Here is a 26,914-nt window from a genome sequence, read left to right on the forward strand (position 1 = left end):
GCTCACTTGGGGATTTGAGGGGTTGCATTTCAGGCCACAGTTGAAAAATCTGAGCTTTCTTTAAGCCAGACCTACACCAGCAGTGGAAGAGGGATAAAACTCACAGTAATCCAACATGATGCAGGATTGGGGTGGGTACATATCATGACCATAACTTGTCAAAATAGAGAATTTTGGAGAAGAATTATAAGAAATGTTTCGAGTCTTCAGTGAGTAGCAGGAGATGCTTAAGGGGGTTAATGAAATGATAATGGTTTAGTGGGGAATGGAGGGGTTTGCAGGCATTTGGAGGACATCTCCTTGGAAAAATGGGTTCTTGTAGTTGAAAAAAGTGCTCCTGGGAGTAGGAGTAGGGGATGGAGGAACAGGGAGGAGGTGTTTGGACTGGGTATTTCTTCAGCTGTGCAGTGCTTTCCCAAGGAAAGCAGTGATTCCCACCGCTTAGGAGACACAGGCTGTGGAGCAAGGCGAGGGATGGAATGATCTCCGTGGCCTTTGCTTTCCAGATTCACCAAAGCTCTGATAAGGAATCCCACAGCATTCAGGTTTTAAAATATTTCTTCCTGTTTCACATAGAATCCTCTTAGCACTGCAGAAAACTGCAGAAATCAGCTGAGATCAAGATCTAATTCCAGTGCTCTTTCCTCCCTGTCCCCTGCTCCCCTCTTGCATCCGCTGGATGTCCATTTCTGTAAGTTTTCCCTTCAGAACAAACCTATCATTTTTCACCACAGGATATTTACAGCTTCAATCAGTGCCAAATTCAATTGGCTTCTGATCTCATCGCTGGAAGTTATAGATGCAGATATTATTTGCACTGTGGTTAATTATGGAGCAATCAAACTTTGGCTTTTCCACTGTAATTTCCTCTGCCAGCTAATTTAATTAATCACCCCCAGCTCAGCTCTTCCAGCTGCGACCGGCAGGGTCATTAATTAGACATGTGGTGGTAGCTCATAGACCAGTTCCTGTTAAGGGGCTGCTGCCCACTTGATCTCTGAGGGAGCAGTAGCTTTTTTTCCAAGCATCCAGGCAGGATTGGAGGTGGCTGCCAGGTTATTGTATCCCTCGGAAGCCATTCCCAAAAGACAGACCAAAGCAAACAGCAGGATTGCTGGGAATGCTGGTGCTCAGCTCACAGGGACTGGGATCAGATGCCCACCAAGATGCAATCTGGGGTCTCACCCAGCAGTTCTCAGTGCTCCATCCATTCTGGTCTGAGCCAGGAGCTAAAAAAGAAATGCTCAGGAATTCAATAGAGCTCCTCCTGACTGTTGGTGGGAGCTGCTTGGTGTGTGTCAGATGGAAAATATTTTCATTGCCAGATCACATCAATAACAGCAATTTCTTTTTTCACTATAAAAGCTGTGCAAGATACCCAGCTAAGTCTGTCACATTGGCCAGATCTCAGAAGAATCACTAATTCCTATTTCTTCAGGCTGGAAGAATATTTTACAGTAAACAAAACGGGTTGATACAGCTTAAGAGTCTCATCCTAAGCATTATCAGCAGAGGGCAAGTGGTTTGGGATATGTGATGGCCCTGGAAAGTCCAAGCATTTTGCAGGGAAGGCAGCAGATCCTTGGTCTGTGCTCTTCCACAGTCTGTTTTGATAGCTGGGAATGCACGCCCTGCCTTTGGGTTACGCTTTGCGTCTAAAATATCATGGATTCATGGAATGGTTAAAGTTGGAAAAGCCCTCCAAGATCATTGAGTGCAACCCTTGACCCAGCACTTCCAGATCCCTAAATACCACATCAAGGAATCCTCCAAATCCATCATGTTCTCAGACTGAGAGTTTTAAGCATCCTTTGTTTTACTACCAGGATCTTCTTCATCCTCCTTGGAGTGCCACTGGTGTTGCCATGCTGGCTCTTGGAGTCGGAAAAGCTGAACATCTTCAGGATCCTTGTAGCTCCTGGGCTGCTTTTCCAAACACAGACAGACAGCCAGGCTAGTTCTGTTGCACTTTGATTTCAAACCTGTTGCAAAGCTGTCGTGTCTAATCAGTGCCTGCGTCTGCCGGCGGTGGATTGCTGATGGATTGGTTGGAGTCTCCCCCACTTCTTTTCACAATAGACAAACTCAGCTCAAGACAACTGTTTTAATCATCCTGGCTCACAAAGCCTCCTTTCATCTCCTTCTGTCCAAAACATCCATCAACCCCACCCAGAAATAGTAAACTGGAAATAAAAAAATCCGTTCTCTTCACCGCTTAACTGCAAGTGCCTTTTTTAACAGCAAAACAGCCCTGTGGGCTTAAGTGAGCTCCCTTCTCTGAAGGAAAAGGTGCTTCTGATGCAACCCTGCCTTCAAATGCATCATGCTCTTCGCTGGTGGCTTTTTTCCTCCCTTGCCTCTCCTCTCTCAGAAGGTTCCCTCAGTCTGAACTGTTTTGGAGAAGATGCTTTTAAGACAAAGTCCCGTCACACTCAGGGAGAGCTTTAGGGATTTTCACGCAGACACAGCTCAGCAACTGTTCCAGAGTGGAGGGATCACATCTGTGTCTTGGGGTGACTTTATGATGTGTATCCCATATCGCTGCCTATGCCCAGAAATTAACTTTGTGCCTTTCTATGCTTCTAAACTCTGGCAGCACAGGGAGACTGTTGATGTGTTATTGCCGTGGAAGCCCCGAACGAGAGAGATTTGTAATTGAGGAGAGAGCAGTTCATCCCTTCAGAGGAGCTCTCCCTACACCTTGCTGTGGAGCAAAATGCAGTGCCTGCACCATGCTAGGGATGCTCCTTTGGGAAATCCTCTCAGTCTCGCAGCTGGGAAAGCTGCTGCTGCTGGAAGGGAGTGGGGCCCAGGGGATGTGTGTTCATGGACAGAGAGAGAGAATCATAGGATCGTGAAGGTTGGGAAAGACCTCCAAGATTATCAAGTCCAACCTTATATCTAATACATATATTATAGCTTTATGGGATAGATAGATAGACAGACAGACATACAGACATACAAAAATATATATATTATAGTTTTGTCTTTAAAAGGTACTGCTCATTTGCCACCCAAAAGTAGAACAACTGCCAGCATTAACTAGAAGAGACCACCATAAAGACCTGACTCTAGAACAATCCCATTCCTCACTGAAGAAAGCCAGCATCCAGAATTCCCAAAATAACCATCAGTGTTCCGTAGGCAAGCTGGAGAACTAGTTTGGTTTTTTGTTCTGGAAAAAATGGGAATTGCACTTGGTCTTGATCAGCAGACTGTAATCACCCAGTGCTACCTCACCCACCCATGTCACTTGGTTTTGTTTTATTTGAGCAATAAATACCTTAAATCTCCTCAGAGTTATTGCATGTCTTCTGTGGGGACTCATCACAGTCCTGCCAGGCATTCATCAAGGCTCCCAGCGAGCCACCACATGAAGTATTCCTCTGCTCCTTATCAATCAGTTTGCTCATAACTTTACTTTTTCCTCCTGAAGTAATCAAAACTTGATATTCCGCAGATTGCAGAAAATTGTCACTGCTGTATTCTGTGCTAATCCATCACGGCAAACAGGCATAATTTGGGCATCAGAAGAGCATTAAGTGTTTAAATAAGCAAGAGAGACCATTTACCGCTCCAGATGACAGGGCAGAAAAATGTTTGGATCACAGGTACGCTGGGAATCGCAGCGCAGACCTTACGGAGCGGTGGGGCATCCACACTCTGCAGCAGGCACCAGCTTTGCTCTGTTCTTCCTGATACCACTCAAATAGTCAAAAAAAAGGCTGAAGCCCAGAGAGTGAATTGAATTTTTTAAGTTTAAGCTTCCTTGTGAAGCTCATTCAGCTCTTTGTGGAAGATATTCCACATGGTTAAAGTATTCATCCCTTTCTTGTAGTCTTGTTTTTCTCTGTACAGGCAAGTAACTTCTAGTAACGATGAGAGAGGAGAAAAAATGTCACTTTTGTGCTGTAGACTTGAGCAGAACGTGCACCTTTGCCATCTTCAGGTCTTGAAATAACTGCTCTGATAGTCAATGGGATTAGCAGGCCCTGTGTGATGAAGCTGGACGTGTGTGTGAGATGTTCCACAAGGCTCTGAGCAACCTGGGACAGTGGAAGGACATCCCATGGCAGAGGGGTTGGAATGAGATGGTCTTGAAGGTCTCTCCCAACCCAAACCATTCTGTTACTTAAAATGCAGAGGGTGGCTGCTCTCGTTTCTTTATGAATCAGCAACTCCAGTGGATTGGGGAGAAAATTCTCCACAGAGAGGCAGTGGATGTGGGATTTCTTGTGCCTTTATTCTATAGCAAGGAGCCAATCCTGAAGTCTCCTTGGTGGGGGAATGATGGTTTTCTGGCAGGCTTCATGATCCTCTCATGGTTTGACAGAGCATCAGCAGAGCAGATGTTGAGTCAGGTTTGTGTACTGGATCATGGTTTGTGTACTCACAGCCCCCAGTTTTGTCCCCTCCTTTTTGAGTCAAGTTGTGTTTTAACCTGATTTCCCCCTCTGGTAGTAGTTCTGTGTGTCCCATTGCTCTTTGCATGGTGCCATAAAGCAATCTCTTGGTTTTCCAAGAGGAACAAATGCCACGTGTCATCCATGGAGCTGTGCTGTGCACCAACCCAGGGGCACATCTTCCCTTCCCAGGAACAAATTGTCATCAGAGCATCAGCCTTCCTTTGAAAGGGTGACTGGCAAGGGGAAATCACCAGGACTGGAGACAGTCATCATCAGCCAGCGCAAAGAGCAGATCAAGCTGTCCACACCAATATGCCAGGGGAAGGTGCCCCAGGAGCCAGCCCAGCTCCAGCCCTCAGAGCCACACAAGGTGCTGATTGTGGTTGTCAGTTTTTCTGCTGTTTTAAGCTCTCCTGCCACAAACACAGCCCAGCCACCCTCATCTTAAAAGGATCCTTAAACCTTCCTTTTCTCCTCTTCCACCGCTTCGAAAACACAGCGGCTGACAGTCCAAATGTTTGAAATAATTGGATTTTGCATTCTTATTCATCTGTAAAGTATTCGTTGATTAAATTAGCCTAATAGATATTATTTCTTACATGACTGCATAATTTCATCCTGATTGGATCACTATGGCACTAACGAGTCCCCCCATTTACTATGGACTCGAGAATCACAGAAGGCTGGAGATAACTATCATCTTGTTTCCTTTTTTTTTTTCCCCCCCCCCTTTCCCAGGCTAAAAGTTAAACTGATTTATACTAAAAAGGCACACAGCCAATGCCCAGGTACATTTGTAGTTCAGTCTTCGAGACCAGCGTTGGAATAGGAAAAAATGTTGGTTTATATAATCTTGAGCCCTCTTATTTACTCAGTGGGTTGTTTCTGAAGCAGAAAGATTAACTGACCATTTAAATTCCTTTGCTGGGAGGGGGGGGCAGAAATGGAGATATTTTTAAATAAAATGCATTTTATTATCTCATCAAAACAGAGAGACTCATTGCAAATGAACCTCGTAAGGACTGCACACACTCGGGGAAATGAAAATTCTCCTCTCGAGATAATGTTCCAACCAAAGTGGTTTTAGCCTCTATTAGTAAGATTTTTTTCTTCGAGCTGCAATTTGTGTTGTAACCAAGAGAGAGGAAGAGGAAAACAAAATTGCCTTTAGTTTCATGCTAAATGAGAGCAGATCCTGCTTTCCTAAGGAAGAGGGAGCTACTGTGGAGTCGCGCTCCTCTGCCCCGGGGATGACGGGCTCCAGCTCTCCAGGGTTTTGTTGGGAAGGGGTTAACAGCAGGATTGGCTTCTCCCCCTGCCCCAGTGGCTGGAAACAGCTGGTGGGTTTTGTGTTGCGCCGGTGAACTGAGCAGCCCAAAGAAGTTTTTGGCAAACACTCGGCCTGGCCGGGACAAGGAGAGGTGGGTCAGCTCAGGAAGCCGTTTCCATGAGCCAACGGGGGGAACAATGCCCCGCTCAGCAGGGACAGAAGGGACACCCGCTCCCGCTGAATAGCTCCCCAAAAAAGCCCGGCTCAAAAGGAGCAAGGCCCATTCGCTTCTGGGAATCCAATAAATTGTTTCAGGAAGTGAAAGTCTGTCCCGGCTAATGGAGCCGTGATTGACAGGAGGTTCTCATTACGGCGCCCATCAGGGGACAAAGTGAATTCCAATGTTATTTAAGAGGTTAAGTAGAAATAAGATGCAGGTGACAGCCCAAGGCTTGAGGCATCAGGCACTGCTCTTCCTAAGTTGTGTTTTTTTTGTGAAGAGACTCCATAAAATTTAAAAGCAGTGGGGGCAGGGGCAGTTTAGGAAGTAAAATTTGGTCCCATGGTGACTCGAAAGGAGCTTACCTGGCTGGGAAGCAGGGAAGTGAAGGTTGCTTTGGGAATTCTTGGCATTGAGAGGTCCCTGTTCCTTAAGTCCACCTAACATGGATGTTAGATTTGTAACCCCACCTAGGGTTGGGTCAGGTTGGGTTGGTCACGGCCTCAAGGCTGCCAGAGCTCAAGGAACGTTTGGACAACGCTCTCAGGGATGCACAGGGTGGGATTGTTGGGGTGTCTGTGCAGAGCCAGGGGTTGGACTGATGATCCCTGTGGGTCCCTTCCAGCTCAGGATGTTCTCTGACAGGTTTCTGGGTGTGCTTTTCCAAGGTCTGTACCTGGAAAATGCATCCCTGGTGGCTCAGGTTGCCCTGTGCTCCTGACCAGGAGGCATCTCCGTGCTGCCATAGGTGTTATTAAGGGCTGTTTCTGGCCTCGTTCAGCAAAAAATGAAGCAAAGAAGAGCATCCAAAATGCAGTGTTGCTTGCACAGACTAAAAGCTGTGATTTAAGCTATGACCAGAGGTTTAAAGCAGATGCTAAACCGTACAGAGTAGTTGTTGCTGTATTTTTCCCTTTTTCTGAATTCCCAAACGAGCGGCGTCGGGTGTCTTGGCACTTGTGGATGTCACAGGGTGGGAAGCTGAGGGAGCTGCTGACTCCTGGTATTGACAGAGCCTTGCATGGTGCATGGTCAGGTGCAAGGATGTAATTTAAGCACGGGGTTCACGGCTGGCTTGCGAGTGACGGCGAAACTCCCGCGTGTGACGCGTGTAATAAATCTGGTCCGATGCAGGATTAATGTGGTATTCAAAATGATTATTTACCATGTGAAGTCGAGACGTGGCTGTGCACAAGGAGGAGCAAATAGCTGTGCACAGGGCATCAGGGAAGGGTGCTTGGAGGGGAGAAGGAAAATACCTGCCTGCATTGTTTCACCAGTGCAGTCCCGGGCAACGCTAATGAAAATTGCACTTGAAATGCAGGATTGATTTGTGATGAGCTCAGCCCTAAAGAGTACATTTGTGGAATGATGACCTGATTGGTGGTGCTGCCTCTTGAAGGGCTGAGGGGGTCTAATTGGCATATAACGCACTATAAATTTATTAGCAGCCTCTGCTTCCCCATTGGTGGGCCTTCTCCTGCTAACCACCAGGAAATTACCAATTTTCAGGAGTTACTCACTCAAGTCGTGCTGCGTCTGGGTTTTACAAAGAAGTCTCCCTTGCTGCTCTCATAAATCCTGGCTTAGAGCTCGTACAGCTGGAAGGGGTCACTTGTGCCAGTGGGATACCTTGGACACCTTGTGTTTGCCACTCACCTTGGGCCTCCTTGGCTCGTCCCTCCTCACCACAAACCCAAGTTGCACAAAGGCCATTAGGAGGCAACGAATCCCTTTGGCAACCCCTGGGCTGCAGCTGCCAGGGAGCAGAAATTACAGTTTTTTGGCAGCCCACGTCCAGGGCTTTGATGGTTCTTATTGATACATTCAGCCCCAGGGCATCTCAGGCAGGAGAGGACATACCCACTGTTCTTTTTTTTTTTTTTTTCAGGAGCACAATAGGAATATTCAGGAGGCAATGTAATTATTTCAGTGAGTTCGCTTTCAAGATTGAGTCACAAATTAGAAAATAATATTCACATGTTCCTTCTAATTGGTAACAGATTAGGGATATTTTATCTTTTTTAAATAATTTCCAAATGTGGCCTGAAGAGGGGTTTGTAGGGAAGTAGCTGGGAGAGAGAGAGAGCACTTAGGCACCAAGAACACTTGGGCAGGGGGCTTTAATTCCTCAATTCTGGCTTTAATTCAGCTTTTAAATCCCTGCACAGCTCTCTCTGAGTTGCTCTGGAAGTGGAACTTGCTGTCACTTTTGGCAGGTGTCCCCAATGTGGATTTTCTTTGCTGTCAGGTTTTCTGTGGGTTTCCCACTGACAAACATCCACCTTATGGCTTGTAAATCATAAAAGCTTAAAGCTTTGGAAGTGATTAACAGGCAGAGGTGCACCATTGGAAAAGCCTCAGCAGGACCTGAGCACTTCCATGTCTTCTGAAAGCCACATCCATCTCTAATCCCACCGTTTTGGGGCACATTTGGGCAGCCCCAGTGTTGCACATCCCATTGTTGGAAACACACAAACAAATCAAAAAAAAAAAATAGCTTTGAGATTTCAGTTTTTAGGCAAAGGAACCTCGTGGGTTTCTCTGGGTGTTAACTACTGAGGATTCTCAAGTCTTCATCTCTTTTTTACTCTAAGGAAATTCTTCATCCACTTTGCTTTTCCAGAAGCAGGTCTACCAACGGTCTTTTTTTAACTAATTATGATTTATGGTTTGAGAAGGGCATCAAACACCTGCAGCCCACTGAAACAGAGGTGGAGGGAAGTCCCATCGCTTGCTGAATGGAAGGAATACTTTGGGAGGTCTAACTTGCCAAAAAAAGACGTCGTTTTTCCTAAATAAAAATAGCCATTAATAAATGAGGCTAATGGAAGAGTCCAGTGACATCAGCAATTCCTTCAGAGTCCTTGGCATCAGTGAGATGGTTCAGGTCAGATATGAGGGAAATTCCTTCACTGAAAGAGTGCTTAAGCATTGGAAGGGGCTGCCCAGGGAGGTGGAGGAGTCACCATCCCTGGAAGTGTTCGTGGAATGAGTGGGCACGGTACTTAGTGCCTTGGGCACGATGGTGTTTGGTTGAAGGTTGGACTTGGTCTTGGAGGTCTTTTCCAAACTGAAGGATTCTGTGATACTTGAATTGCAAAGGAGGAGACATCAGAAGGCGAGGGGAGCAGAAGGGAGAGCTCCAAGTCACTTGGGAAGAGTTGGACAGCAGAGAGGTCCCTACAGCATCCTTAGAAGGTGGATCCCAGAGATGCTGCCCACGGGGATGGTCCGGCTGCTTCCCAGCCCTTGGACCTTGCCCTGCAAACTCGCCTGCCTCCCACTGCTGACTCGTGCAGAGCAAGCAGTTGGTTTTATTTTCTTGCTGCTCCAAATGTGTTTTTCTTCAGAGTCTGTGCTCAAATACAACGTTTATTACTTGTATTTTCTCTTTTATGTCTTACATAAATTCAGTGTAATGGTTGGAGGGTGCTTTTTCCCCAAATACTCCAAAGAGCATCATCTTCACTGCTTCTACTGGAATTAAGATACAATTAAAGCCCCCTGAAAGGACTTTTGTTTTTCCTTGCAAACCAAACTGTAGGAGCTACTGTTAATAAAGGATCAAGAAACATTTCTGAAGGTCTTTTTGGGGCGTTGCAATTAGACTGTCCTCTTCCAGTTTTTGATCCTCAGGTAAAGACTGGGCTCTCCTCGAGCCCACAGCATGTTTTTTCCATTTTGCATCAGCTGCACTTGATGATCTCCGAGGTCTTTTCCCACCTTATTGATTCTATGATGGAAGCCTCAAGCAAGCTCTCACTTGAGATCTCGTTCTACTCTGGAAGTTTGCCAGCCCCGTCAGAGGGGGTTGGTTTTCCCCCCCCCTCATTATTTATAAGGCACTCACAGTTGTGCTGCTCCTCCACTTTCCAGCAGGGCAAGCAGCAGGAAGGCTCCATTTCTCTCCCCTCGTGTGTTTGCAGTGGGATCTGTTCCACAGCAGCTCACATCAGCAACTGTTCCAGTATCCCTGATGGGCAGTTAACCCTGCTCCACACCACATCCCTCAGGGATGGGCCACCTCACTCAGCCACCGAGCTCCTGGCACAGATTATTGAGATTTAGGCGTTGCAATATTTGTGCGTCGCTCCCCCTCCCCTCCGCCACCTTTGAGAAGGGAATTTTCATATTTCCCCCCCTCCTTTTAAAGAAAAAACAAAGATTTCCTGAGCTCTACCTTGTGTTAACAAGTTGGGAATTACTGGGATCTTCTAAGCTGGGTGAGTGTATATCAAATGGCAAATTGAAATTTCCAGTCTGTGTTTAGGTCCTGGCACAACGATTTGTACACTTAAAGACATTGGGTTAAGTATGGTTACACACAAGTATGAAATGCATTAGGTACATGTTTCCAATTACTGTTCCCTGCATATATATATATATTTATTCTTGAAAACAGGCAAGAAGCAAATATACTCCTTGGTTTTAGCATTTCCATGCAACTGTTGTATCTTCTGGCTTTTTTTAGGTAATATTTGTGGGGTGAGGTTGACCACCCAAGAATTGGAAGCAGTTCACTTGTGTGTCTAGAACCACGCAGCGATAACTCATTTATCAGCCTTTTCTTTCTGGTGCTCAGCACAGTGATATGTTTGGGGTTAAATTTTGCTTGGATGTTTACCTAGATACTGATGTGCCAGCACGTAAAAGGAATCAGATCCTGAACTCAGGAGCTTTCCTGTTGGTTAGCAGAGGGTGGGTGCAAGGGAGCTGTTTGTTGTTCATGGCTTTTGCATTCCAGACTCTCGTGAAGTCTCTCCTTACAAACCTTAGCAGAAAATCCATCTTCCTCCACTCTTCATGGTGCTTTTTAAATTATTTTCACTGAGCTATGTGTTTAAAATCACAGAATCACAGAAGGGTTTGGAATGGAAGAGATCTTAAAGCTCATCCAGTCTCACCCCCTGCCATGGGCAGGGACACCTCCCACTATCCCAACCCTGTCCAGCCTGGCCTTGGACACTTCCAGGGATCCAGGGGCAGCCACAGCTGCTCTGGGCACCCTGTGCCAGAGCCTCACCCCCTCACAGGGAGGAATTTCTTCCCAGTATCCCATCTAACCCTGCCCTCTGGCAGTTTAAACCCACTCCCCCTTGTCCTGGCACTCCAGACCCTTGTAAATAGCTCTCCCCATTTTTTTTGTTGACTCCCTTCAGGTACTGAAAGGCCACAACTGGGTCTCTCCCCTAGGCCTTCTCTTCTCCAGGCTGAGCATTCCCAATCCTGTCGTACTTTCCTCATAGCAGAGGTGCTCCAGCCCTCTGATTGTCTTTGTGGTCTCCTCAGGGCAGTGGTGAGTTCTACATCCTTGGGGTTCCTTCTTCCCTCTGAAATATCTCTGACAATGCTGTTTCAAAAAATTCTGGGGCTTTTGGGGTTAGAGGAAAAGAGCAGCGTGTGGCATTCTTCAAGCTTTTTTGTTAAATCTCTAGGGACTGTTTCCATTTCACACAGTTGTACGGAACAAATTCAAAACCGGGATTTTTATTGAGAAAAGACTTAACCAGCTTGCAGGGCTTAGAGTTGTCACCCGTAGGATCTTTATTCTCAACTTAATAAGCCTTATCTTAGTACCCATGGTATCCCCTGCTGTTGTATGTCACACGGTTTTTGCTTAACTTTACGTGGAGTAAACCTCAGGTGTGCTATATTTTATCGAGTAAACCTTAAAAAATTATTAGATGGAGTGTCGTGCAATGAAAACAGAAGTTGGCTGCAATTTTCTGTGATAAATCAGAGCCCACAGTTGCAGGGTATTTATCTGAAAAGCCTGAAGTCACTAAACCTTGATGTCTCAGCCGGGCTGGTCGTTAATGTTGGGCAGTGATAAATCCTGCGGGTGTACTAATACTTAAAGGAGAGGTGCTGGTTGCTCCATGGAGGGGTAACCTCCAAATGCAGAAATAGCAGCTCTTTTGGAGCCCTGTGTAGGGGAATGCTGTCAGGAGAGAGGGAAAAAGGTGGAGAAGCTCCACCGAATCCGAATAACAATGGTACAGGTTGGTGTCATGCAAGACGTGATTAATTTGAGAAGCACATGGAGCTCTGCACAAATGAGTGATCTCTGTCCCTCACGCACAGCAGGGCTTTTTTTTTTTCCCCCTGAAACACACAGCTATGAAAGGAAAACTGGAACATGGAATAGGAGAGCTAATGGTGGAGACGGTCCAGAGCTGGGGGCTTCGGGAAACGAGTCCCTGGCAGTGCAAGGTGCTGCCGCTGGGAAACCGCCTTAATTTCACAGACTCCTGGAATGGTGTGGGTTGGAAAGGACCGTGAGGACCATCTCCTTCCAACCACCTGCCATGGGCAGGGACACCTTCCACTAGACCAAGTTGCTCAGAGCCTGGCCTCGAACACTTCCAGGAATTTGTGCCTTTTGGTTTGGTTTGGTTTGGTTTGGTTTGGTTTGGTTGAAAAGGACTGAGAGTAGGAGAATAACCTGAATATTTGGCATGGTTTAGCAGCAGTGGATTGTCCGTCTCCCGGGCAAGAGTTTGAAGAGCGGCTTGGACACAGCCTTCAGGCAGATAAGTTGCCCATCAGACAGTAACTAAATCATTTCCAGGCTGGGTTACCACACTGCTCACTGGAGACAGCCCTGGACCAGAGTCCAAGGCAAGATGCGGGCTGGCTGATCCGCGGCTTTCCTGTGGGGCTGCCCTTGGTCCGTCAGGGGTGTTTAACTTGTAAGAAGTAATAAGCTTAATAGGTTGACTTTATTTAATTATTAATGATCCCTTTCTGTCCTTACAGCTCATAAAACACCCTGTAGGTTGGCAAAACACTCATAATATTGATCAGGAGCCAGCGAGATATTTATTTCCTCTTTGCCCCAGCGCGCATAAATCGCGGTCCGTTCCCTCGGCAGGCGGGATTTACAGTGGGCCTGTTTCTTCAAAGCTTTCTGTAATTAAGGAATAAATACCCATCGGTCTTTGTTTGCTGTCTGGAGCCCTCTTGTTTGCCAGGGACCTGGCTATTCCCGGTGGGCTTGTGCCTTCCCCCTTAGCAACGCGGCCGGGCGGAGCAGGCATGCGGGCGCGGAGCCGCTCAGCTGCTCAGCGCTGCCTTTGCAATGCAGCAGAGGGGTCTTCTCCTGCAGAGAGAGAGGAAGCCCCTGTGTTTTCTCAGCATATTGTTCCCAGCTCCTCTTCCATGCCTCTCCTCCCAGTTCCTGCTTTGCTCGGGGCAGGAAGGCACTTTGGAAATTCCTTGCTGCTAGCCCCTTTCTTCTCGCCCTCTCTTCTTCTCTCCCCTTTTCGCTGTTGCAATTAAAAGCATCGTGAACCTTTCCCCAACGTTTTAATCCCCGCCCCCCCTTCCCAATGTTTTCCTTTTACTCATCCCAACACTGCATCACCAGCTCTATCCAAAGCAGTGCCATTTATTGGGATCATCACAGAGGGGGTTGTTTAATCGGGAAGCCCCAGCACATCCAGCTGCCCAGCACCGGTCATTAGGTGATGTGTGCTCCTTGCATGCTGGACCACGAAGCTAATGACACATCCTGGGGCTCTTCCAGGAGTTTGGGAGGTGCAGTGGGTTAGATTTACTTCATTTTCTTGGACGAGACACATTAACCTTGTCAGCTGGCCAACAGGAGAGGAAATTTGGCAGAGCTCTTGCTGAGCTGGCCAGGTTACCACGGCGTTAAAGGGTTGTACTTCAGTGAGCAACCAGAAATGGCAACACACGGGCACAGCACCTGCACAGCGACCATGGAGACACCACTGAGAGGCCTCCTCTCTTACAGAATTAGTTCCTTTAGCAAGAGAGAAGAAAAGATAAAAAAAGCTCAGGAGCTTTTCAGTGTTGTCAGAGGTGTGGAGAATAAAACTTCACTTCAAAATGCCTGTGAGAAGCCTGCTCGATATTTCTGGTGGTGGGAAATCAGTGCTGTGCCATGGTAAATACCTGCTGTCCACTGTCTTTCTAATTCAACCTTCAAAATGTGGTCCAGCTTTTTAACAAGTGGTGAGTAACTCTGATAATGAGCGAGCGACACGACATTTTAGTCATCCTTTTAGTCATGCTTTGGTGAGAGCAAGGCTGCTCTTGCTCTGGAGCTGTGGAATTCTGATGGCGAGTTCCCAGGCTCTCCAGCCACGTGCTGTTGCCTACTCAGGCAGTTCTGGGTCACTGTATGAACGCGACGTTTTTTCCCCACCCTGCACATCCTCTTCGTGTTTGCCTCCTGATGGCACTCCCCCAAATATGTGTGAGGGACAAGTGGAGGTGAAGGCAGAGGTGAACGGGAGCGAGGAGGAGTCGGGATGGAGAGTGGATGCCAACAGGATGAGGCTTCTGATGGGATTTGTAGGGTGGAAAACCCAATGCAGCACACGATGGGGCTGAGCTGTGTAGGGTGTGGGCTCCTCAAGGAGCATCTCCAGTGCAAACCCACAGCTGGGGAACGCAGTGCAGCTCCTGGAGCGAGGCTGTGCTTAAAGCAAATCTGCTTTTTCTCTTCTCTGATGCTCCCTGCTTACCCTCCCCCCTTCCAGTGCCCAGTATTTATGTTTCCACATAATAATGATGTGATGTGGCTGGCAGAGTAATTTAAATAATTGGACATTATCTTGAGAAGCAAGCACCTAATTAGATCAAAATAAACTGAGAACTGAAATTTTCATCTGTTTCTAATAACCTTTTACCTATGTACAGTATTGCTGCTGCAGCAGGGATTTCCTTACACCACTGTGTGTTCTTGGGCTTCACCAGTGATGGAGACTCCTGCAAGAGCAGAGAGCTTGGTGGCACTTTTTGGACAAGATCAGTGACTCATTCCTGGTTCTGCAGGGTGTTTTGCAGTGATCCTCTGCTGGATTTGCCCCTTGTGTAACCAGTGAGGTTGGGAGTCTGTACCAGCACATACAAATCAGGGTTTGAATGCAGATATTTAAGAGAGAAAAGGCTCAAAGAAAGTCTGACCTTAGAGCTCTGTTGTTCCTTTCTCTAAGTTTATTTAGGAGCTTGTAATCTATTGATTTTAGTGCATATGAGGAAGAGGCAGCTCAGACCTTCTCCAGTGTTTGGTGTCATTGGGACCATCTGAGCACAGGAAGGTCTTGCTTTAATTTGGTCTTGAGACTTCCACTGTTGAAAGTTCACTGAAAGAGTCTTAGTTTGGCTTTGACAGCTACAGCTGGAAGTGTCTGGTATGGAGAGGGTCATTTAGAATTGCCAGGATTACAATTAAGGGAGGAAAAGAGGGAAATATTTACCAGCCTTTATTTTAGGGACTGGTTCAGTGTCTTTCTCCTGATGAGTTGCTCTTCCTCACACTTCCTTGTACTCTTGTTCAGTTGATTTATTTAAAGGTATGTCGGTGCTGGCTGAAATGAAACACTGTGCCTCCTCTTCCTGCTTATTGCTGACCGCTCCAATAATTCATTTTTTAGCTCATTAACTAACAGGGGATGTGAGCAGTGGTCCTCCGGGGAACTGCAATGAGGTTAAGTGATCTACTGCTGACAACTCTGCTCTTGGACTGGCCTTCCTTGGGGGAAATGAAACCTCAACCAAGACAAGCTGTGGATCCCAGAAGTGAAATTGGGGCATCAGAGCAACAATTGCAGTATTTATGTCTTGTTGTCAGGGCCTCTGAGATGAATGCGAGCGGCGGAGCTGCAGCTGTCTCCCAGGAAAGTCCCCAGGACTTCCCGTCCAAATTAAATGGTTTGTGCCAGAGATGTAGGGAGGGTGTTTGTGGGCATTGGCTTTCTAGATGCTCATTGAAAGGCAGTCCCTATGTGTTGTGGCTGTCCATGAGGTGTAGCCCAGTGTGCTTTTCCTCCTACCTCTGATGAGGTTCTGTTTTCTGCCCTAAAACCCAAATCTTTCTTTATGCCCAGTTTGTACTGTTGAAAAAGACCTAAATCTCGCTCAATACTGATGTCAGTGACATGCTGCCCCAAATGTCTGAGGCCTCTGAAACACTTTTAGTTTGATTTATAGTTTCACCACAACCCTCGATGTGACTCCAAAGGTGGAGGAACTGGACCTTAGTGAGTGAAGTCATTTGGTGCCCAGCACTGAGGCAGCACATTCCCCTTCCTGTGACATTGACGTTTAGAGAGTTTCCTGTTCTTCCCCCAGCCTGTTGAGGCAGTAGGATAAACCTGAGCAGGAGTGGGACATCCCCATCCCTCTTTCTTTCTTGCATTCTTCCAGGAGCATCAGGATTGCCCACGCGATGCACGGCAAACGTGAAATTCGTGCTGGTGGATTTGTGAACCAGCAGCCTCAAGCTCTGAAAGCCTCTGCCTGAACTAAGCAGCTATTGTCTGTATTTAGCATTGCTGTTACAGTTTAGGCTGAATGGTGATTGGAAATGGGAAACTTGTGTCAAACAGCTTTTTTCCTAAATAGAAAGGGACTTCTTTGAGCCACAGGAATCACAGCAACCAGTGCTCTGATAGGAGGCAAAAGTTTCTCTCACTCAGAGGATGGTCTGGGGGAGAGGGGGATTCATTTGCAGGCCCTTGACTAAGGTAAAAAAAAAAAATTACTGACATATCTGAGGAATATTTTGCCTTTAGGATGTGCGGACATAAGGAAAACAAATCCCCAGAGCCCTGGTGTGTGCTACTGTGGGTGAGCAGCACAGGTTGAATCACTTCATTTTCCAGTCTGGCACGTTTTAAACATGCGATGGATGTGTTGGTTATACTCTCAATACCTCGCTGTGTGTTTAAAAATCATGTGAGATCTTTGCTAAATATCCTTGAAGATAATCTAGATGGGTACTGGAAGTGGAACTATTGCAAGAATGCCCATTTTATTGTAGGTAATTGCGTGTTACTTTATCCCTTCCGTGGCACTGGTTCTAGTTTGGCTTTTTACCTTAAAAAGATATAATTAGAAAAACCATGAATTAAAGATTCTGATAACAGAACTCCTTTTCTTCCTCCTCTCCATCTGGAATACCTGCAGCGATACTCCCTTTATCAGATCCTGCCATCAAAGGTTAATTTGCAACTGCCCAGATGGGTTGTGGAGGGGTTTTTTGGTGTGCCTTTTAGCTTGCAGGAGTCATTCAGAGGTTTGGGGTACAAGAAGCACTCTCTGTGTTAATTTTCTGTTTGCACTTTTGCTCTGAAGAAAAGCCCTGGCCCTGTTTGTGGGGTAAACTGTGGCCGGGGCAGGGAAGCTGTGCCTGCTTTGGGAAGCTGTGCCTGAAAGCATCCAGGCAGGTCAAAGCAAGGTCACTCCACATGTCCCAGGAAATGATGCAAAACTAATCCAGATTTGCTGGTGGAAGGAGATGTTTACATAAGTATTTAAAAACAGATTAGGGCTAACCTGACACTAGATTACTGGGAGCAGTGTAAACACGGCTGAAAGGCGTAAACAGAGCTCGGCCTTTTGTACTCCGGAGGAGAGAATCTGTCACCTGCACCCAGTTGCCTGGCTCAGGTGATGTATGTGGCTTTCACAGGCTGAGCAGATTACCTGAGGGACCTCTAAATGGGACTTTGTCTGGGGCTGGTGCTCTCAGATCATGTAATTGTATGGTAATTTTTTAAATGGCGAGTGGAGGGCCTTGTTTGTAGTCCTTGTTCTGCTGTAACCTGATAGCACCAGAAAGCTTCTGACGGTTCTTTGATACATCGGGAGGAAAAGGTGCTTCAAAGCATTGGTTTGCATTTTGGAAAAACAGAGGGACCATCCCTACGCCTTTGGGAACATTACCCAACTTGGAGGGGGACAAAGCACCCCTGTTCGGTTACTTCTGGTCTGGGATACAGAAATTGGGTGCATTTTTTTGCAGTGCATTTTCCAGCCTTAAGGTGGAACCTGGCTGCCTGGTGTGTCTTTGGTCTTTGTGGCAGTGAGGGCTCTTGCACTGACCTCTTGCTGGCCCGGGGTTTTTTAAGACCTCCTGGCTGTTGTGATCCTACAACCCCATGGGCACAGCACACACCAAGGAGGACCTCGAGCCTTGGCTCAGGAACAGCAAGGTGGGCAACACAAATACTTGCTAAAAATACAAGGTTTGGGTGAACTGCTCCTGTGAGGGCTTTCTTGACATAAATTTGGGAGAGGGGAAATAATCTCCTTGTTGGCTGCGACGCCAGGTGAGAGTGACCTGTCCCCTCTGGCTTCCCTAGGGAAGAAAAAGAGCTCTGGATACGCGCAAAGTACGAGCAGAAGCTCTTCCTCGCCCCGCTGCAGTGCCTGGAGCTCTCTCTGGGCCAGCATCTCCTGAGGGCCACAGCCGAGGAGGACTTGCGGACGGTGATCCTGCTCCTGGCCCACGGCACGCGGGAGGAGGTGAACGAGACCTGCGGGGACGGGGACGGGCGCACCGCCCTGCACCTGGCCTGCCGGAAAGGGAACGTGGTGCTGGTGCAGCTCCTCATCTGGGTAAGCACCTGGTGCCAGGAGAGGGCTTGGCTGGGGGGGCTGGGCTGTGTCCCTCAGCAGGACATCCCCGACCTGCTCCTGGAGGGCTTCACGAGGACGATGTCCTGAGGCTGGGTGTTCCTCAGTGCGCGCTCTCAAAAGGTGGCATCGTGGTAGAAAAGCATGTTTCTGCCTCTCTGCTTGATGGAAAGTGAAGGAGAGCGTAGGAAACGAGGAAGGAGACGTTCCCTTAGCTTGGACTACCACTGAGGCAGATTTTGTCCCACACGTGAGACTCCCTCCCTTGAGAAACATTTCTGCCGTACGTGGCTCAGCGCTGCCATGCTCGTGTTGTCAGGCTGGTCTCCTGCCCTCTCCTTCTTCTTCTCTCTGTCCCCATCCTCCCTTAAATCCAACCCCCTCCATCCCGAACCCACTGCCTCTATTTTAACACCCCGGCTTCCAACGGCGCCCTTCTTCTTCCCCCGCAGTACGGCGTGGACGTGATGGCGCGCGACGCCCACGGCAACACGGCGCTGGCCTACGCCCGCCAGGCTTCCAGCCAGGAATGCATCGACGTCCTGCTGCAGTACGGCTGCCCCGACGAGCGCTTCGCCCTCATGGCCACCCCCAACCTGTCCAGGAAGAACAACAACCGCAACAACAGCGGCGGGAGGATGCCCACCATCATCTGAGGGGAGCTCGCTCGCGTAGTCGCTGACCCGAGTCACATCCGCAGCCTCACATTCCTCCATCCCCATCACAGCTCCGCTCTGTGAGTCTGGTAACTCTCCTTCTCCCTTTTCCCTTCGGTACATCCCCGAGTCCCACCCGGAATCTGGAGAGCGCGAGGGGACGAGGAGGAGCGCGGGGGGCTGCCGAGCAGGCCGTTGTTTCAGTGCCCGCCGCCGGGCCGGGAGGGCGCGGCCGGACACGGAGGGGACACGCGGAGGGGACACGCGGCACCCCCGGAGCGCGGAGGGACGGGCGGGGGGAGAGGCGAGCCGCAGGAGAAGGAAGGAGAGCCGGTGACTTTCCCTAGCTGACAGTGAAGCACATCAGAACATTTCACCTCTACCGAACGCGGCGACGCCTGGATTTCCATTCTCTTCTCCTGAAGAGCTTGACGGCATAAATCAGAAGCAAGCACAGAGTTTGTCAGGTTTGAAGCTCCTATGATGGTATGTGTCAAATCAGTTGTAGCTAATCTGTCCGGGGAGAATACTGGCTTCATTACACTTGTATAGTTGAGTTCTTCCAGCATTACTGCTGTTTAATAGAACATGATTAGTCATCACGGAGAAAAAAGCATATTAGCTGAGGAGGTAGTTACATGGCACGCTTCGGTGATTGCTTGGATGTGATTGCAATATTCTTAGAAGCATCATATTATCTCAGACATGTTCTTTCGAGCCCTTGGAGCCCTCCTTTCTAAATTCACTGTCATAATTTAGTATCTGTTTAATTTTTCAGTCCAAAGAGAGGAAATGAGTTGCTGAGTGTTATTTGACTGCAGTCTCCTTGGTGTAAAAACAAAATGGAAAAAATAAATAAGAGTAAGCCTGAAACACAAAAAGGAATAATGAATACTGCTACGGAAAGCAACATTTCAAGTACGTTTGGTGAAATTAATAAACGCATTAAAGGCTAATTTTTTTTTTTATGTTGTTTTCAGCCAGCAGAAATAGGGTCTGTCATTTTGCCAAGGTAAATTGTGTTGAGTTTTTGGTCACTCCTGTGATGCATTGCCTAACTTATACAGATTTTTGTATTGTGTCTCTAGATTCTATGTATTTAAAATCTATTTGAATAAAAAAAAGACCGTAAATATACATTGATTTTTTTTTTTTTTTGTACAGAAAATGACATCTCTGTTAATTTATAAACTGTAATGGATGTGAACTGAATAATGTGCAACTAGTTAGGATCTGTGGGTTACAGATCATTGTACATTGATAATGTTCCCAGCAGTGAACTCTTCTTCCCAAAGCCTGGGTGGAACAACATATCAGAAGGAGATAGGGCACAGGGAAGGGGAAAAAACAGTGCGTGAGATCTTTTAGAAAGGAGAAAAGAGGCTGTTTCTCAGCACTGTAAATATATTTTACTCCAGAAGTCAGGAAGCTTTCACAGGCCAAGACAAAAAGCCCCATTCTGGCTGGGGGAAGATCAGATTTGATTAAGTTCAGAATTGATAGCCTTCACCACGGCGGGCAGGGCACCGCTCCCAGCCCGGCTGCTTTCGGCAAGAAAAATGGCTTGTTGCAAGGAGCCTGGACAGTTCATTTGAATTCCGAGTTTGAATACTTGATTGGATTGTTTTGGTCTTACCAGGCACATCCCAGCTTCTCCTGCTTCCCACTAGCAGGATTCTGGCGTGGGGAAGCGAGGTTTTGGCAGGCAGAAAAGTGAGCTTTACCTTATTTACCTTTACATGGCATATGGCAGTGTGGGGATGGGGGGGAGGGTTTATCACAGAGAAAGTTGGAAACTCAACCAAATTCGATGGCAAAGGAGCAATTATGTGAAGGCAGCGAGGTGCACACAGCACAGTAATTTGCAAATCTACCTGCTGCTGGGTATTTCCCAAGCCTCTGCTCTTCCTTTGGGCTCTGGGTTTCATTCAGCACACAAACGGGAGGAGCAGTTGCTAAATAAACTCAATGGGGACAAAATGCAAAGGAAAAAATGTGCTGTGGTTATCCTAAGGAAAACCAAAAAAAAAGGAAAAATTACTGATTTGAGGTAAAATTGTGGCAGAAAAACGAGCCTCAAGGTGGAAGCACAGGAATATTGACCAGCTTTTCCTCTTTGGTGGTGGTGTCCTTTTGTACTTTGTTGTTATCTAGACCTTTGAGTATTTGGGGGGAGGGAATCTTTCTCCAGCCAGCCTGGGCTGACTGCACCAGGCACAGCTGATTCCCTTCCTACTGGGATACTTCTAAATAGTTTTAATTTTTTTTTTTTTAAATTCAGAAGAGGTGTGTGTTTCAGCTGCCGTTTCTCCACCATTCCCACACAGCTCCCTGATCTTTGGTACTTCCAGGTGGTCCCTCAAGGACGGGACAGCCCAGCTTGACGTGCAGCTGCAGGGGGATGCTGTGAAACCCGCTGTGTGCTGGTGCTCACGAGCTTTGACACAGCAGGGGTTCAGGGATGGCAATCCCAGAGGTGCTAGAGCTGCCTGCTGTTCCCCCCCAGGAGCATCCAGGGCGTTTGTATCCCAAAATCCAAGTCCAGTGTTTCAGACCCACGGCGGGCAGAGTTCTCAGAAGTGCACGTTCCGTTTCAGAGCTGGGGTTTTTTCCCCCCCAGTTGAGATTATTTTCTGTGCATCATTTAAAGGCTCTCTTTGGGCCACCTTCCTCTCACAAGGCTGAGGGTGATGTTGGAGCAACAAGGGCAGCCAGGCAGATTTCAGGAGAGGAAATTCCAGCGTAATACAGGAATTGCAGGATCCGTCCCCTCCTTGCATGGTGGAGGAGAGGGGGGAAACCCCTCCCACCAAGGCAGGGATGGAGGAAGCTCTCCTTGGCTGGATCCTGGTGGGGCTTGGCTTTGAGAGCTCCCCGTGCCCGTCAGGGGATGTGTTTGCACTTTGCAGAGGCTGCTCTTGGAGCCATCCAGGTGCAGAATCCGGCAATGTCTCCTGGCAGGAATCGTCGTTCCCGTTGCTTTTGCTCCGTTCTCCCATCCCTCTCCCGCTCCTTGTTTCACGTTTAGCCCCTCTCTGTTGCTTTTTTGGAACCCTCTCGCCAGGCCATTCACACCCTTTGGGCGTGCTGGCAACAAAACAGTCCCTAACTGTGACCCAGTCCACAAGAAATCCCAGCAGAAATCCGGCAGCCAAAGCTGTTTCCTCTGGAAACAGAATCTGTGGCAATAGTTGTCTTTGCACCCCCCTCTTAACCCTTCCCCTCATCCCAGATACCTTGAAATCCCCCTTCCTCTGCACTTTATCCATGACTCAAACACCAGAAGCGAGTCAGCCGTCGCTGTTTCCATATTTCCTCCTGTCTTTGGCTAATTGCTGTGGAATTCAGTCGGATGTGTCACACCTGAACCTGGACTTTGCCGGGGAGGCTTCGCTTCTCCTTGCTCTTCATGGAGAAAAAAGACCCAAGCTTGGGAAAAGTCAGGGTCCTGCCAATGCAGAGATTTGGCCAAGGGCTCCCATTACCAGGTTTCCAACTTTGGTAGTAAAAAAGGAGCAGAAGAGGAAAAAAAAAAAAAGAAAGCTCGGAGAACCTTTGTGCTGCTCGGAAAGCTGGGCGAGCTCCTGGAAGGTGGAGAGGATTTTGAAGCAATTGGGTGCAGTGTAAAATAACCATGTAAACATTGATACTGTTTTAATTCGCTGTCTTGTCCCCCTTCCCTTAAATTATGTGTGTTAGTGCAAAAATAAAAAGAAGCTTTAGCTGCACTTGGAGATTTCCCTGGGCCAGAGGAGGCCGAGTCATGTAGGGAGAGGAGTCGAGGTGGGAATGCAGGTCCGGGCTTGGAAGTGATCTCCCCGGCACTGTAATGTAGAATAATTAGATTATATTAGGGGTTGGAATAGCTTCAGCTTTTATATTTGTATGGAGATCGGGAGAAATGAAGTAATTTGTAGTTTCTAGAATAAAGTAGTGGTAGTGGAGACAAGCACAGATTTCACAAGGGGGTCCCCAAGGGGGTCCCCCTTCCCAAACGTCTCGGGGAGCCGCCTTTGCACCTTAACAGGGATGGTTTTTGGGGTTTATTGTTGATGAAATGGTCGTTTCGTGTTTGGTTAAGTGGTTGTTGCCCGCGGGGGGGACTCGAGGGAAGGGAGGAGAGCGTTGGGGACCAAACCTGGGGCAGCTTGGCTGGAGAGGAGACAACTTCCCCATCCTTGTCTCATCGCCAGGCATCTTCCTTCCCCCTCCAGAGGCTGCTACACCGATCCTTAGGGTGGGATCTCTGCCTGTTGGGCCTGGATCCTCAGTTGCACGCCTTCCATTCTTGATGGTTTGTGGGTAACATTTATGGCGTCGAAAACACGGTTTTGGACCTTCTTGTGTTTGCTGCATCACGGGAAAAAGATAAAAAACGCTCTGGAGCAAAGTTCTTTTCAAGGTAGAACAGAAACACTGAACTACCCCAGATGAAGAGGTTCTGCGATGAGTTTTGAGTTCTAAGCTACCAAAAAAGAAGGTTGGCTGGAATGGTTTTATTGGAAGATAATCTCCTGTTTGAGAAAAAAAATAGCAGAGGTCATAGAGCAAAACATCCAAAGCTGTAGATGGGTGATTTTGTTGGTTTAGGATATTTGTCGGTTTTGCTTTGTTGTTTAGCATGGGCCAGTTTTTAAAGTAAATATTGGGACAGTTCACCTTGATTTGACTGCATCTGTCCCACGTTTTAAAGGGAGGTTTGAGGGGGTTTGGCCAGGATCTTCAGGAGCTGTGAATAGTTCATGTTTTGAGAGGGGAATTGCATGATTCCTGAAAAGTAAAAGGTCGGTTTGGGGGTTTTTTTTAGGGCCATCTTCAGCCCCAGATCACCACGCATGTTTCTGGCCCCATGTTTTGTTTCAGGGTGACAGCAAGATGTGGGGGATGAACTCCCCATCGTTTGCTACCGTTCCCAGAACGTTCAGGGGGGAGAATTTCGCTTGTGGATGGATAAAATAAAGATGTCTTTGTGCATTTCAGCAGTTCTAAGCTCTTCATCTCCCCGTGCCTGCCTGTATCCCAAACCCCTGCGGCACATTCGGGCAGCAGCGCTCGGTTCTGTTGGATGCAGAGCCCCAGCTTTCCCTCAGCCATGGATTTTCTGGATGTGGGGGTTTTTTTTAGCTTCCAGTGCTAAGGACTGGCTGTTTTGCAGTGCTTCAGAGCTACTCATCTTCACCTGTGTGTTCTGTACAGAATGTGAAGGGGGGGTGGGTGGGGACGCTTCGGAGGTCTCATGGCATGCCTTGGGGACAGTGGCCACATTGCTTGCTGGCAGTGAATGCACCCTCAGCGCCTTTGTGTGCACTCCTCGCTTTCCAGAACCGATCCATGTGGGTTTTTTGTTGTTCCTGAGAGCTTAAGTAGCTGAAAAACACTTCCCTGGTCCCCAAGAATTGCAGGGTACGAGGAGGAGAACCCCTCACAGAGACGGCTCGCTCGCGTCTCCTCTGTGCTGGAGGCAAACCCCGAACTCCTGCAGGACCAAAGAAGGGTTTTGGTGCTGAGTGTGGGGTTATTTGGCATCTGCATCCCAAGCATAGGGGTTGAGCTGAGTTGAACCAGTGGATGAAGTGCAGTCAGGGTGTCCTGAGCCCTCAGGTGTCGCCTGGAGGTCACTCTGCACTTGCTGTGTGTGTGCTGGTGCCTGCTCCTCACCCCGCTCCCAGTGGTTGTGGGAATCCCCTTAATGACCATCAGGAGCTGGAGCCAGGGTTTGGTTGGATGCTTCCAAACGGGCGAGTTTCCCAGCTGGAGTCAGCCCAGCCACTTCCAAGGAGGCAGGATGGGGGACACTGGCTTGAGGGATGGAGAGATGCAGGGAGATGACTTGATCCAGGCTTGGTGCAGCCTCAGAGGTTTTCCGAAAATCCGTCTCCTTCAGACAGCAACATTCAGCTTGAGAGAACCTTGAACTTGGCCTCCAGGACTGGGGAGGAGAAATCCCTCCCTTGCTGCAGAGGAGAAATCCCAGCTCACCAGCCCTGGGGGTGGGAAGCGCCAGGGAAGGAGATTGTGAAGGTGGAAAGGACAGAGTCTTGCATTTCAGAGGCCCTTTTCCATATAAATCTGCTTGAAACCCACCTTCCTGGCTGAATCTGAGCGTGGGACCAGTGAGCTGTAGGGGATTCGGCGACACTTCGGGTCCCGCTGCCTTTTGGGGCTGCTCAGGATAACAGGGAGATGTTCCTGAGTGAGGTGTTCCTAAGAGCTGTCTCCAGGTGGGTTCTTCCCCCAGGGCAGCTCCTCATCCCTCCCTCCACGTGTTCTTGGCCATGACCGGCTCCAAAATTTGGGAGCCCCAAACCTCAGCTGCAGTGGGCTCGGGTGCTGCAGGCTGGGACCACCTGACCCAGTGTTGTTCACACCATTTCTGCCCTGGCTTTGGTTCCTTGTCCTGCCAGGGACAATCCACAGGGAGAGGGCAGGGAGGAGCTGTGGTGAGGGAACGTCTGGGCGTGCAGAAAGGATGGGAGGATCTTCCATTTCCCGCTCCTTCTCTCCTTTGGAAGTTTGTTGAAAACCTCTCCAGGCGTTTTTTCCTGAGGTAACCAGGGACTCAGCTGGATTCTCCATGGAATCTACTGAGGAGAAGAGAGTGTGCCCATCCTCTGGAAGCACACAGCTCCGTGGAAGTCCCAAGTTTCCAGGGAACTGCATGCGTTGGGTCCAGCTCCCTTTACTGTGTCACTGGCAGGAGCGCCTTTCACTTGTAGACTGCACGTGGGTGCACCAGCTGAGGGGAATTTGGGAGAGCAGCATCTCCTAAAACACCAGGGACTTGTTCTGGGCTGGTTTGACTCAGCCTGGAATGGCCAGGAGCTTAGATCTGCAGCTCCTGCTGCCTCAGAACCCCTCAGCTTCGGCAGGATTTGAGCGCATCCCAAACGCTTTCCCACCCGAGCAGCTCCAAGGTGGCAGAGTCGGGCTGTGTCCCGACCTCTCTGAGGGCAGAGCTTGGCCCTGCTTCCTGCCAGCTTGTGGTTGGAGGTTCAATCCCAGCAGCACCATTCCTTTGGGAAGCGCTGTGGGGAAGCGGATGCGGGCGCTGTCCTTCTTCCCTCCAAAGGCTGCATTTTGTGTTCAGCCCCCCCCCACGTCTTTCAGGTCTTCGTGGTGTTTGTCTTTCCAGTTGGGATGGGGAGGAAGGGAGCCCAGGTGAGTAGGGATACCTGCAGAGATACCTAGCACATGGCAGGCTTTACAGCAAGTTTTGGGGTTGTCGGGGTTTGGGTTTTTTGTTTTGTTTTCTGTTTCTGTACATAGTAATGTACAAATGATGACGAGACCGTGTGGAAATTCTAAAAAACAAAAAAGAAAAAAAAAAAAGGTCTTTTGTTGTTGTTTTTATATTACCTCATTCAGCAAGTTTGTTTTACAATGACTCGATGATGCTTTATTTATATTGTTTGTACTGTAATTAAACCGATTGACAAACATTTCACTTTGCTCGTTGGTTCCTATGATTTGGGTTTGATTAAGTATGCCAGTTTGTATTATGTTCCCCTTTCCTCTCTCTCTCTCTCTCTCTCTCCCTCCACGTCGAGATTTTTTGTGTCAGCTGTACAGTATTCTGAATAATGAAAAATAAAAATTAAAAATGAAAAAGGAACAAAAAAAGCTGTAAAGTACTGCAGAGAGAGGCTGCTATATTGGATAGGTCTCTTTCTAATAAAGACAACAAAACCTGTTGGGCGCAGCTTGTTCTTTGCTTGAGTCTTCGTGGTTTTATTAAGCCCCACCTGCTTCCTCCTCCTGTGACTGCTCAGATCCTGTCACCCCTTGCCAGCTGTAAAGATGAGGGATTATCCCAGACCTGGGACATCAGAAGAGCCAGTAAATGGTGCAAATTGATAAATTAAGAAGCAATAAGCCGGGCCGTAATGGGTGGGTATCCAAGAGTTCTGGAAGTGCCTGTGGAGTGAGTGACAGGTCTTCCAGCCAAAAATATGGGAGCTTTCATTAA

At 48.1% G+C, this 26,914-nt stretch overlaps 2 protein-coding genes across 18 annotated transcripts in view; one reads left to right on the forward strand and one right to left on the reverse strand.

Annotated features, from left to right (window-relative positions):
• AGAP1 (ArfGAP with GTPase domain, ankyrin repeat and PH domain 1) overlaps positions 1-26,647 on the forward strand; it is a 315,634-nt gene extending 288,987 nt beyond the window's left edge. For all 17 annotated transcript variants that reach the window (XM_032115303.1, XM_032115304.1, XM_032115305.1 and 14 more), the window contains 2 exons: positions 18,019-18,274; positions 18,745-26,647. In XM_032115303.1, the coding sequence (XP_031971194.1) occupies positions 18,019-18,274; positions 18,745-18,948 (460 nt within the window). In that variant the 3' untranslated portion in view covers positions 18,949-26,647. The remainder of the gene's footprint in view (positions 1-18,018; positions 18,275-18,744) is intronic.
• The window catches only part of LOC116446882, a 781,927-nt gene that overhangs the window by 420,383 nt on the left and 334,630 nt on the right, over positions 1-26,914 (reverse strand). The gene's annotated exons all lie outside the window — the stretch shown is intronic.

The sequence above is a fragment of the Corvus moneduloides genome, chromosome 7 (assembly GCF_009650955.1).
Source record: "Corvus moneduloides isolate bCorMon1 chromosome 7, bCorMon1.pri, whole genome shotgun sequence".
NCBI classification, from domain to species: domain Eukaryota; kingdom Metazoa; phylum Chordata; class Aves; order Passeriformes; family Corvidae; genus Corvus; species Corvus moneduloides.